The sequence below is a fragment of the Furipterus horrens genome, unplaced genomic scaffold (genome assembly GCF_987537825.1).
Source record: "Furipterus horrens unplaced genomic scaffold, mFurHor1.1.pri manual_scaffold_17, whole genome shotgun sequence".
Lineage (NCBI taxonomy): Eukaryota > Metazoa > Chordata > Mammalia > Chiroptera > Furipteridae > Furipterus > Furipterus horrens.
In genome coordinates this window covers 49726685-49739922 of record NW_028327187.1, presented here as the reverse complement: position 1 = coordinate 49739922, position 13238 = coordinate 49726685, and the positions used below count along the sequence as shown (strand labels likewise).

At 35.4% G+C, this 13238-nt stretch overlaps 1 protein-coding gene across 1 annotated transcript in view; it reads right to left on the bottom strand.

Annotated features, from left to right (window-relative positions):
- AMMECR1 (AMMECR nuclear protein 1) overlaps nucleotides 1–13238 on the bottom strand; it is a 133151-nt gene that overhangs the window by 21809 nt on the left and 98104 nt on the right. Inside the window, exon 3 of the mRNA XM_090265423.1 lies at nucleotides 2148–2262. Within this exon, the coding sequence (XP_090121549.1) occupies nucleotides 2148–2262 (115 nt within the window). The remainder of the gene's footprint in view (nucleotides 1–2147; nucleotides 2263–13238) is intronic.

The following is a 13238-nucleotide window of genomic DNA, read 5'->3' as shown; positions in this document are numbered from 1 at the left end:
TTTTGTTGGTACTTTAACAAGAAATGGTCACTAAATAGACACCAATATTTAAGCCTTAAGGAATGCATTAAATATACAATACCAAGTAGAAGCAATATAGAATCTTCTAGAAAGTCACACTGGAAGGTAGTGACCAGAGAGGATAAATAAACCCTGAAAGAGTACTCAGTACCAATTCTTAAGTGCTTTACCTCTCACCCTCCTATCAGAAAGCTCATACATCTTATGAACTTAAAAGCCCAATAATATCAATGTTAATTTTAGTTGTTGCTTGAAGACGGCTAAAGAAGATGATGATGGACTCTGTGATTACCCCTATTTAAAACTGCTGGACTCTCCCAGTATTCCTTCCCCCAAAACACATGCACATGCATTTATATAATATACAATCATGCACACGCACACACACACACACACACACACACGCACACCTGAACTACACTTCCAACTCGGTGGCTGCAATTAAGGATGAAAGTGCTTTTGTTGCTCAGTCATCCCCTAGATATCAGGCTTTCCCCCCTGTTATTACTCCCACCCTCACTACAACATGGGGCTTTGAAATTCAGAAAGTAGAAATAAAATTCTAGATAGAGAAGAAGGAGCAGCCTTAAAGAGGTAAAAGAACCAGCCAAACTATAATATTTGTTAACAGGGGATATGATTTGGGATCATTAAAAAATAAGTACTGTAGAATATTTCTATAATATGGGTAGACTTCTCTTTTTAGAAAAATTTAAATAGGAACAATTAATTTACAACAATCAACTAAGAATGTTTAAATCTATAAAAGGCTTTACACATTCCAACTTTGCTAGGGTCAACACTATCAACTAGTTTTATTTTTTTTCTTTACAAAAAAAATCTTCAGATGTTTTCATAGTCTGATAATGCTCAGAAGCACCCTACCACAAACCCAGAAGGAACATTTTCCCCCTACTCGCTGCAGAATTTTGTAAATGGCTCTGGCATAACAACAATAATTTATAGCATAGAAGTTTTTCAAATGAAGATTAAGAACATTATAAATGTCTTATTTTGTATGTGGAAAAACTGAATGGCAATGGAATAAGTTGTCCAAAGTCTCACTAGGAATCAGGACAAAGCTAAAAATAAAACTCAAATTCAATTAACTATCAAGACAGTGATCTGTCCACAAGGTAAAATATCTCAGTTACCATGGGGGATGGGCATTCTAAAAGTCAGTAGAATTAAAACATGTTCTATCATAATGATACAGTCATGCCACTTATGAGTGTATGTGCAAGAGAATGCTATGTACATCACTGATTTCCCAAAGTTTTATTCTTATAGATTATTCATTATTATTTTTATTCACTTATTTTTTATGCTTTGTGTATACTCCTTTTCTCTGCTATTAAACTGTAAGATGCTTTATGGTGGGAACCAAATCTTAGTACTTTTGTACATGTAGCATAGTGCCTTAAATACAGTAGGGATTCAATAATGTGAGCATGTCTGTGTGTAAAAATTCACAGACATACACTTAAGTATGTTCTCCCAACCACCGAAGCAAGTCATGGCGGGAATCTTTAGAACTTCCTTTAAAAACCCAGCCCACATATTAAAGAATAAAAATATGATCGATATAGATTACTCCCATAATGGCAATGCACAGAAATACCCAAGATATAACCTTAAAGGTGGCCAAGAATGAATTAGCATGATTTAACTCTAATTAACTAACAACCTGTCATTATCTACAAGCTGGTTTATTTCCCCAGGTGGCGTGTCATCCAACCTCTTTTTCTCATTGACTCTTAGATGTAACCTCTGACCACCTAACTGCTTGGTGGTAGTTACACCAGAGGGCACCAGAATGTAAGTAAGAAGAAAAATAAATTGCAATTAGTCTTTCTTACTACTCATGAACAGCTTTTATGAGGTTCTCTGGGAAGTAACAGGATAAAAATGCAGAGCAATTTCAGTTTGGGATTAAAACGACACATGACACTTTGCCTTAAAAACAACAACAAAAAACTCCACCATTCATATCTCATTGATCAGCTCTGAGGTTTATTTATCCATGTTACTCTCTATCATCACTATAGTAGAGAATCGGCTGAAAGAGTTACTTTCTGGGCCTAATTTTACCTTCTATTCCCTTTAAAATTTTTCTATAGTCTTACCTCCCAGTCCAAATAATCACAGACATCTTCAAAGTTAGTGAGCAGAGACACTGAGCAGAAGAGCCGTGGCAGTTCATCCCTTGTCATTGGGGGAAAACGGCTATCTTTAAGGGCACTGTTGAAAACAAAGCAAATATAAAGCAATCACTAGATATGAGAGTTCCTAATTTCAAATGCAGACAATCATTTGAAAAGTAAGAGATGAAAAAATACCAGTAGGGTGCCAAAGGCGCCAAATAATTTTCAAATGTATTCAAAGGCCCCAAAGATTTTACTTGTCATTTTTATCATTCAATAGATTGTATTTATTAGCCAATCCTGTGACCAATTGAATTGTAGAGTGAAAGGTCAACCACATTTCCTCTGCAGTCATTTCCTAGTGTACTGTCCTGTTACCTGTAGAACCTGAAAATATTTTATTCTACTTTTGAGGAGAATAAAAACCAAACTAGTGGAAACTTATGGGAAGACTTCTGGATCTAGTGCTGGTGGGAAAAAAATCTGTATGTACTTCATGTTACAAAAAAAAGTTCATACTAGGATGGCCAGTTACCATAGAATAATAGCACTCAAAAAGTTCAAAAAAAAAAATGATCAAAATTTCATTTTCTTCAAGCAAAAAAGGAAATCAAAGAAAATGAATCATGCAAATTACAGACTAAAAATACAAGGATTTCAGACCCTCTATAAAGGATAATTCAAGATATGACTCAAAAATTGTATAACTACAGAAAATAAGGCAAAGCTAAGAAATAGAAGTATGATTAGGAGACCATTAATCACATTGATGGGTTTCTGGGTACATCAACTCTGACTGGATTCTATAATCAAAGGTAGTATACCACAATGCCAAACTTCAGAAAAACCCAACTATAAAGGACAAAAATGTTGGAAGATCATAATTCTTTCTGCAACAATAGAAAAAGCAGGAAATTCTCAGACACACCGACACACATATACAAACATACACACATGTACTATGGGTTCCTTGAAGTTTTAAAAGAAAGCCACAGCTATGAGCAAATGTTGATTGGCAGCTCCATCACAATACTGTGCCCGCTCTTGAATCATGTGTACAGTTTTTTTGGCAAAACATCAAATCACCCAGGTGACTCAGTCCCCCTACAGCCCAGACTTGGCACCCTGCAACTTCTGGCTTTTCCCAAAACTAAAGTAACCTTTGAAAAGGAAGAGATTTCAGACCATCAATGAGATTCAGGAAAATACAACGGGGCAGCTGATGGTGACTGGGAGAACTGTGTGAGGTCCAAAGGTGTCTACTTTGAAGAGGACTGAGGCATCATTGTCCTATGTACAGTGTTTCTTTTATCTTTTATCTTCTTCAATAAGTGTCTCTATTTTTCATATTACATGGCTCGATACCCTCTGGACAGGCCTCATAATTCATATGTTGTAGAATTCACCCCTTCTAAGTATACAATAGTTTTAGTGTTGGGTTGGCCAAAAGGTTTGTTTAGTTTTTTTTCTGTAAAATAAGAAACATTTTTCATTTTCAGCAATGACTTTATTGATTTGGATATTTTCAGTATGTTGGCTACCTTCTGCGTGGTATAATATTGATTGTTCTCAATTAATGTCACGATTCGATTGCTATCAACTTCAAATGATCTGCCTGACCATGGAGCATTGTCCAGTGAGAAATCTCCAGCACAAAATTTTGCAAAACACTTATGACATGTTCGATCAGTCACAGCACCTTCTCCATACACTGCACACATCTTTTTGTTTCAGTTGTATTTTTACCTTTCTTGAAATAATAAAGCATAATATGCCAAATGTTGCATATTTTCTAATATCTTCAATATTAAAATGGCTAAACAAAAATTCACCAATTTGGTTTTTTTAATGCATGCTGATATAAAACCTAACAAAATTGTTTTGAGTGAAGTTAAAGAAAAATAAGCACTACTAGAGCCATCTCATGGAAAAAACCAAGTGAACTTTTTGACCAACCCAGTATATTCACAGAGTTGTACAACTGTCACAATTATCCAATATTAAAGCATTTTCATCACACCGAAAAGAAATCCCATACCCATTAGCAGTCACTCATCCCCCAGCTCTAACAAGCCAATAATCTACTTTCTGTCTCTAACAAATTTACCCATTCTGGACATTTCATATAAGCACGATCATACAATATGGTCTTTTATGTCTGAATTCTTTCACACAGCATAATGTTTTTGAGGTTTCATTCATGTTGTAGCATGTATCACTATTTCATCCTTTTTATTGCCTAATAATATTAAATTATTTGGATAGATCACATTTTGTTGTGCATTTATCTGCTGAGGTACATTTGGCTAGTTTCCAGTTTTTGGCTATTATGAATAAGACAACTATGAACACTCGTTTGTTTTTTTTATTTTATTTTTTGGTTTTTCAATTACAGTTGTCACATTTTTACGCCATGCTCGCCCCCACCCAGCCCACCCCTTCTCCCACAATCATATCCCTCCCCATTGTCCATGTCCGTGAGTCATTTATACATACATGTTCCTTGACTAAACCCTCCCCGTTGTCCATGTCCGTGAGTCATTTATACATACATGTTCCTTGACTAAACCCTTCCCTTATTTATCCTCCTTCCCCCTATTGACTGTTATTCTGCTCCTTGTCCTATTTAGTTCGCTTGTTTATGTTGTTCTTTAGTTTCCTGTATTAGGTGATATCATACGGCATTTTTCTTTCTTTGCCTGGCTCATTTCACTAAGCATAATTCTCTCTAGTTCCATCCATGTTGTCGGAAATGGCAGGAGTTTCCTCTTTCTCTCTGCTGCATAGTATTCCATTGTGTAAATGTACACAGTTTTTTGATCCCTTCATCTATAGATGGGCACTTAGGCTGTTTTCAGCACTTAGTTATTGCAAACAGTGCTGCTATGAACATAGGGATGCATAAGTTCTTTTGAATTAGGGATTTAGGATTTTTTTGGTGTAATCCTAGCAGTGGAATCGCTGGTTCAAAAGGCAGTTCTATTTTTAGTTTTTTGAGGTAATTCCATACTGTTTTCCATAGTGGCTGTACCAGTCTGCATTCCCACCAACAGTGCAGTAGGGTTCCCGTTTCTTCACATCCTCGCCAACACTTGTTGTTTATTGATTTGTTGATGATGGCCATTCTGACAGGTGTAAAGTGGTATGTCATCGTGGTTTTTATTTGCATCTCTCTGATGGCTAGTGATTTTGAGCATTTTTTCATGTGTCTATGGACCTTCTGTATGTCCTCTTCAGAGAAGTGTTTGTTCAGGTCCTTTGCCCATTTTTTAATTGGGTTGTCCATTTTCTTGATGTTGAGTCATATAAGCTGTTTATATATTTTGGAGATCAGTCCCCTGTCTGAGATATCATCGGCAAATGTTTTCCCATATGGTTGGTTTCCTTCTCTTCTTGCTGATGTTTTCTTGTGTTGAGCAGAAACTCTTTAGTTTGATGTAGTCCCATTTGTTTATTTTTTCCTTTATTTCTCTTGCCTTAGGAGATGTGTCTGTGAAAATATTGTTATGTGGGATATCTGAAATTTTTCTGCCTATGTTTTCCTCTAGGACTTTTATGGTGTTACGGCTTACATTTAAGTTTTTGATACATCTTGAGTTTATTCTCGTGTGTGGTGTAAGTTGGTGGTCTAGTTTCATTTTTTTGCACGTCCCTGTCCAGTTCTCCCAGCACCATTTGTTAAAGAGGCTCTTCTCACTCCATTTTATGTTCTTTCCTCCTTTATCAAATATTAGTTAACTGTATAGTCCTGGATTTATTTCTGGACTCTCTATTCTGTTCCACTGATCTATATGTCTGTTCTTATGCCAGTACCAGACTGTTTTGATCACAGTGGCTTTGTAGTATTGTTTGATGTCTGCTATTGTGATTCCTCCTGTTGTGTTCTTCTGTCTCAAGGTTGCTTTTTCTATTCGGGGTCTTTTTTGGTTCCATATGAATTTTTGGAGGATTTGTTCTAGGTCTGTGAAATATGTCATTGGTATTTTAATAGGTATTGCATTGAATCTGTAAATTGCTTTGGGTAGTATAGCCATTTTGATGATGTTGATTCTTCCCATCCAAGAACATGGTATTTGCTTTCATTTATTTGTATCTTCCTTAATTTCTTTCTTTGATGTTATGTAATTTTCAGAGTACAGGTCTTTTATCTCTGGTTAAGTTTATTCCTAGGTACTTTATTTTTCTTGTTGCTATAGTAAATGATATTTTCTTTTTTGTCTCTGTCTCTGATATTTTATTGTTGGTATACAGAAATGCCTTAGATTTCTGTATATTTATTTTGTACACTGCTATTTTGCCAAATTCTCTTATTATATCGAGTAGTATTTTACTGGAGTTTATAGGGTTTTCTATGTATACAATCATGTCATCTGTAAATAATGATAGTTTTACTTCTTCTTTCCCAATTTGGATGCCTTTTATTTCTTTTTCTCCTTTCATCACTGTGGCTAGGACTTCCAACACTATGTTGACCAGGAGTGGAGAGAGTGGACAGCCTTGTCTAGTTCCTGATTTCAGGGGGAATGCTTTCAGTTTTTGTCCATTGAGTATGTTGTTGGCTTCAGGTTTCTCATATATAGCCTTAATTATGTTGAGGTATGCTCCCTCTATTCCCATTTTGCTGAGTGTTTTCATCATAAATGGGTGTTGTACTTTATCAAATGCTTTTTCTGCTTCTATTGATATGATCATGTGATTTTGGTCTTTCATTTTGTGTAGGTGATGTATTATATTTATTGATTTGCAAATAATAAACCATCCTTGCATCCCTGGGATGAATACCAATGATCGGGGTGTATGATCTTTCTGATGGATTGCTGGATCCTGATTGCCAATATTTTGTTGAGGATTTTAGCATCTATGTTCATCAGTGATATTGGCCTGTAGTTTTCTTTTTTTGTTGTGTCTTGACCTGATTTTGGAATTAGGGTAATACTGGCTTCATAGAATGAGTTTGGGAGTCTTCTATCTTCTTGGATTTTTTGGAATAATCTGAGGAGGACAGGAGTTAGTTCTTTCCTAAATGTTTTGTAGAATTCACCTGTGAAGCCATCCAGTCCAGGGCTTTTGTGTGCAGGGAGATTTTTGATTACTGTTTCAATTTCCTTCTTTGTTATTAGTCTGTTGCGACTTTCTACTTCTTCTTGATTCAGTTTTGGAAGATTATGTTTCTAGAAATTTGTCCATTTCTTCTAGGTTGTCAAATTACTTGCCATACAGTTGTTTGTAGTAATTTCTTACAATCCTTTATATTTCTGTGGTATCAGTCATGATTTCTCCTCTTTCATTTCTGATTTTGTTTATGTGGGTCTTCTCTCTTTTTTTTCTTGATGATCCTGGCTAAAGGCTTGTCAATTTTGTTTATTTTTTTCAAAGAACCAGCTCCTAGTTTTGTTGATCTTTTGAATATTTGTTTGGTCTCTATGTCATTTAATTCTGCTCTGATCTTGATGATTTCCTTCCTTCTTCTTGCCCTAGGCTTTGTTTGCTGTTGTTGTTCTAGTTCTTGTAGCTTTAGGGCTAGATTTTTTATTTGAGAATCTTCTATCCTTTTCAGATATGTCTGTATTGCTATGAACTTCCCTCTTAGGACTGCTTTTGCTATGCCCCATAGGTTTGGGGCTGTTGTGTGTCAATATCATTAGTTTCCAGAAACTTCTTGATTTCTTCTTTGATGTCATTGTTAACCCATTCATTATTTAATAGCATGTTATTCATTCTCCATGAGTTTGGATGTCTTTGATTTTTTTCTCTGAGGTTGATTTTTAGTTTCAAGGCATTGTGGTCTGAAAAGATACTTGATATGATTTCAATTTTCTTGAATGAACATTTCCTTTTGAGTTTTTGTATAGACATATTTTTTTCTTTCTATGGGCAGATACTTAGGAGTGGGTTTGCTGGGTCACATGATAATTCTATGCTTTAACTTTCTGAGGAGCCACCAAACTGTTTCCCATAGCAGCTGTACCACTGTATGTTCCTACCAGAAATGTATGAGAGTTCTTTCCAATGCGTCCACATCCTTGCCAACACTTGTTATTGTCTGCCTTTCTAATTATAGTGCTAGGCCTATGTTAATGAAGAGTTTTTTTTGTATCTAACTCTAGCTTTTACATTAAAATGCTACACATGCTGACATTGTCATATAGTTAATTTCTCTACAATCTTAGGCAAGTTATCATTTTGTTTATTTTGTAGCAAAACAATGAAAGATAAATTGAGTTCAGTGCAATTCAAACTCAAATTAAGGAAATTTTTAAAATGTAACTGAGGATCAGGCTAGCAAGTTTTCCTGGTTGCTCAGTCATTCTGGGCTTTAAAAAAAAAAGAATGTTCAGAAGGAGTAGGTTGGAGAATACTATAAGGCTAATAAGAGAAACTGACAATCATGCCTTGCCATACAAAGACTCAAAAGTATTAACTTCAAAATTCTGAAATAGTGAAGGTTCATTAGTCATAATGGAAACAGTCTGATTTTACAAAAACACTCAAACAAGACTTTTAATTTTAATATTTTCACTAACTCTTTTAATTAAATTCATGAGCACAGGAAAATTCCAAAAGATAGGAAGCCCTCAAATCGCCAAATGCAAATTCCTAGGGAAATGAACTAACAGTGAAAGCCTAGCAAGGATTTAAAAGGTAATAACAAAGATGAGAAATGCAACTGGAGACTGACGTCAGAACTACTAGATTGGTGTGGATAGGTGATAAACAAGATTCAGCTTCCTTCATCCCTACTCTCTTTTCTATATAGAACATGCAGTGTGGAAGCTGAGCCTTATTCAGTCCAGAGTTCGGTAGTGACTTATTTAAGGTGACCCAGATAGTTAGTGACATAGGTGGGGATACAACCCAGATTCTTGACTCAAGCCTAAAATTCTTTCTATCTATACTTTAGTTACCACCTTTGAATGATTATTTTTTAATTTTAAAATTAAATGCTTGCCTTACTGGGTAATTCTGATGTCATACCTTCAATGCCTCTGCCTAAAAAGATAAATAATTATTTAATATCATTCATTATAGACAAGGGATAGAGCTAGACTTCCTATCTACTGAAAATCTGCAGAAGAAAAAAAGGATTTTAAAGTATTAATATTGTCCATGGAATGCATTTTATACCAAAGTAGTGTCTGCCAATTTAAATTCTAGGTAGCCTAAGAAACTGATGAACAATGAGATGCTGTAGTAAATTCGTATAAAATTCTCTTTGCTACAATAGGAACTCCTTTCCTAATGTTTAAATATTGCTATGGGGGAAAAAAACACTTATGTACAAAACCCAGCTGGCTGCTTCATCACCCATATGATGGATGGGTAGGTTTAAACAACAGTTTAATTCACATACCAAATTCAAATATATTCAATTCAAATTGGCACGTTCCCAAGAATATATTTCTCCTAATTGAGAGGCACCATTAACATTTGTCAAATTTAATATCTAATATTAAATAGCACTTTAATGAAATGAACATTTTGAAAAAAGAAATTAAGAGTATAGCTATCAAAGAATCACAGTGTTTGTGACAGTGCCTGGAAATTGCAAAAAAAAAAAAAGAAAAAAAAGCTGAAAACAGACACAAGGCTCATCATAAACAACATAGCATGCAATAGAAATGATTTAAGTGAATCTAGCTAGCTAGCCATTCCCTCACTCATTCATTCATTCCTCTGCTTTCTAAAACATTGACAATCTTGATCAGTTAACCAACCACTGGAAAGTTACCAAACTAAGAAGGGCTTTATATTACAGGCAATCATTTTTCAGGATAGGAGTAATTAAAACCAAAATTAAAAATCCCTGTTTGGATAGGGAGAGAAAAGCAAATCAAGCATACATTAGTGTAAAATAAAAAAAAAAAAACAGTTTTTTCATGAGGGGTTTCACTCATCTAGAAATTCTGCCACTCATCAGAGCTTCTGGAACAGAATGCACATGTGTCATGTCTGAAATCCAGAAACTTAAAAGAGTACTGGAATTACCCATAACTTTTCTTTCACATTAAGCAGCAATTTTAGCTTCCTCATTATTAAAGAAAATAACAGACATAAAACAGAATGTGAAAAAGTAAGTGACTATTCATCAAATGTAAGGGTAGAGAGAAGTGACAAAAGACATGATTATGGTTAAGGAAAGGGCAAAGGAACCTTATTTTGGCGAGGGCTATGACTCAAAAGGAAATTTTCCATCATTAAGCCATATGTAAACTGTTACTAAACTGGGAAATATTTTCTCTTTTAGAATAATAAATACAACTTATTTGCTGTCCAGTAAACATTAACAGCTATTAAATATATATATATATAAAGTTATAAAGATGGAAAGGAAAAGGAATCGGGAGGTAAAGAAAGTAAATAACGAGACACACACAAGAGGGACAAAGAGAGAAAGCAAGGAAGGAGTGGAAGGATTAAGAGGGAAAGAGACATAAAGTGTGATAAATCCTGTAGATTTCCATATATATTATTTGGCTCCTATCCTATAGGATTTACCTAGGCTTTAGAGTGTTACCTTAAAGTTCTTGAATTGCTCTAATTTAGAATTCTTAAAAACCTCCACTCTCTGAGATAGCTACAGGTGCCCACCAGGAGGGAAAAGTACTCTCTGGGCTGCATATTGTGATGACTAGAGCAATATCATCAAGAATCTGCCTCCCAGGGACCAGTTCCTCACCTCTAAATTAGGAGACTAGGTTGTGAATTTTACTAAGTGGAGCAAAACTAAAACTGGGGGGGGGGGGCAGATACATAGAAAAACAGATGGCTAAATACAGCAGGTATTCCTCATTTTCCTCCACAAAATGCTCTCCCTGCAGAGATTCTGGATTTACTCTACCCTGTTTTTAGAAATAAATTACTAGAAACAGTGTTTTGTTTTAATTATTTTTCTGATGAAAACCTTTTAAAATATATTCTACCCAAGTATAATGAACATAATTTAATTTTCTCTTTATGACTCAGGTTCATGTTTAAGACTTAATATGACTTTGGGTCATTCATTGCTATACAATATTAGAACAGTCTCTCAATGGTCTTGGCAAGAAAAACATCTGTGGGTCTGGAAAACAGATTACAGTATGACCACCAACAATCTTCATCTTGGGAAATTTAAAAATTTGAGATCGTCACATTTCAAGATCTCAAGAGAATCTTGAATGCTTTCAAGAGAATATAACACAAAGTAACCTGACAAAGACTTTCAAAGTTTCCAGGGATCTCATCCTTGTGTTAGCTGAGTTAGGACACTATGAACTGAACTATCTCTCAAATCAGGTTGAATGCAAATTTTATTGACTTCTCTTAGAATTTAGAAACCTCTGCAACCCTGACCAAATATCATTTCCCTAGGGCCATTAAAAGCATGTCTCCACCCCGGCTGGTGTGGCTCAGTGGATTGAGCATTGGCCTGTGAACCACAGGATTGCCAGTTCGATTCCCAGTCAGGGCACATGCCTGGGTTGCATGCCAGGTCTCCAGCTGGGGGCACACAAGAGGCAACCACACATTGATGTTTCCCTCCCTTTCTACCTCCCTTCCCCTCTCTCTAAAAATAAATAAATAAAATCTTTTTTAAAAAGCAGGCCTCCAAGGTATGACAACAGTTCCCTGTGACTTACTGCCCCAGCTCCTAAAATGCAAAATTGAAGCCATCATTAAACAGGAGCACTATTTCACAGTCTCACAGAACACAGCACAGTAGAATGGTCAAGAGTTTGGATTCTGGGCCGGACTGCTGTGGCTCAGTGGATTGAGCGTCGGCCTGCAAACCAAGTGTCGCTGGTTCGATTCCCAGTCAGGGCACATGACTAGGTTGCACCTCAGGTCCTCAGTTGTGGGCGCATAAGAGGCAACCACACAGTGATGTCTCTTTCCCTCTCTTTCTCCTTTCCCCTCTCTAAAATATAAATAAATAAGTAAATAAATAAATAAAATTGTGATAAATAAATAAACAAATATTTTTAAAAAAGAAAAAACAGTTTGGATTCTGGAGTCAGACATACCTCTACTTGGATCCTGACTGTGTGATATCTGGATAAGTCTCATAACCTGTGCCAACCTGGATTACCTCATCTATAAAATGGGAATAATAATAGTACCTACCTCTACCTCTCTTAGAGGTACTGTAACAAACAAAATAATAACACTTGCATTAAGTGTCTTACATACACTAGGTGCTTAATAAGCAGTGGCTGTCAAAGAACTTTCATCATCAGCATATTTGTTAAGTTGATGCCCACAAAGCTGACCTATATCTTGACTCTGGTGAAAGGGTCAGAACTAAGACTGAGCCTTCAAACTTGATTTGGGATATCTAAATAGGTTATGTTCTCTAGGATTTAAATGTGGCCATCCCTAGGGATAAAGGCTACCTTTTCAGGTTCTGTGTTTTTGTTGTTTTGTTTTGTTTTTGAGAAGCCTTCATTTTCTTTAATTTTCAAACTATTTATTAAGCATTTACTCTATACCTTTTATTATGTGAAGACTCATGGAGCATATAAGAATAGTACATTACACAATAATATGTGAACATATCAGGTTGGCCAAAAAGTCTGTTCAGTTTTTTCCATACAATGACTCTAGTAGTGCTTAGTTCTCTTTAACTTCATTCAAAACAGTTTTTTTAGATTGTATTGTGACAGCTGTCATATATATCAGTGTGCATTTTAAAAAATTATCAAAATTGGTGAATTTTTGTGCAGCCATTTTAATATTGAAGATGGAGGAAAATATGCAACTTTGGGGTGTATTATGCTTTATTATTTTAATAAAGGTAAAAATACAACTGAAATGCAAAAAAAAAAAAAAAAAAAAAAAAAGATTTGTGCCATGTATGGAGAAGGTGCTGGGACTGATCAAACATGTCAAAAGTGTTTGCGAAGTTTCTTGGTACCATTGACATTTGGCCAAATAATTCTCAAAAGTTATTGGTGAAAATGAAAAATGTGTCTTCTATTTTATGGATAAAACCATATGGACACGTTGGCCATCCCAAAATAAAAGACTTATCATGCTTACATGTGCAGGAATGCTGAGAGGAGTGGTCAGACAAGGTTAACTTCTTTTCTGGAA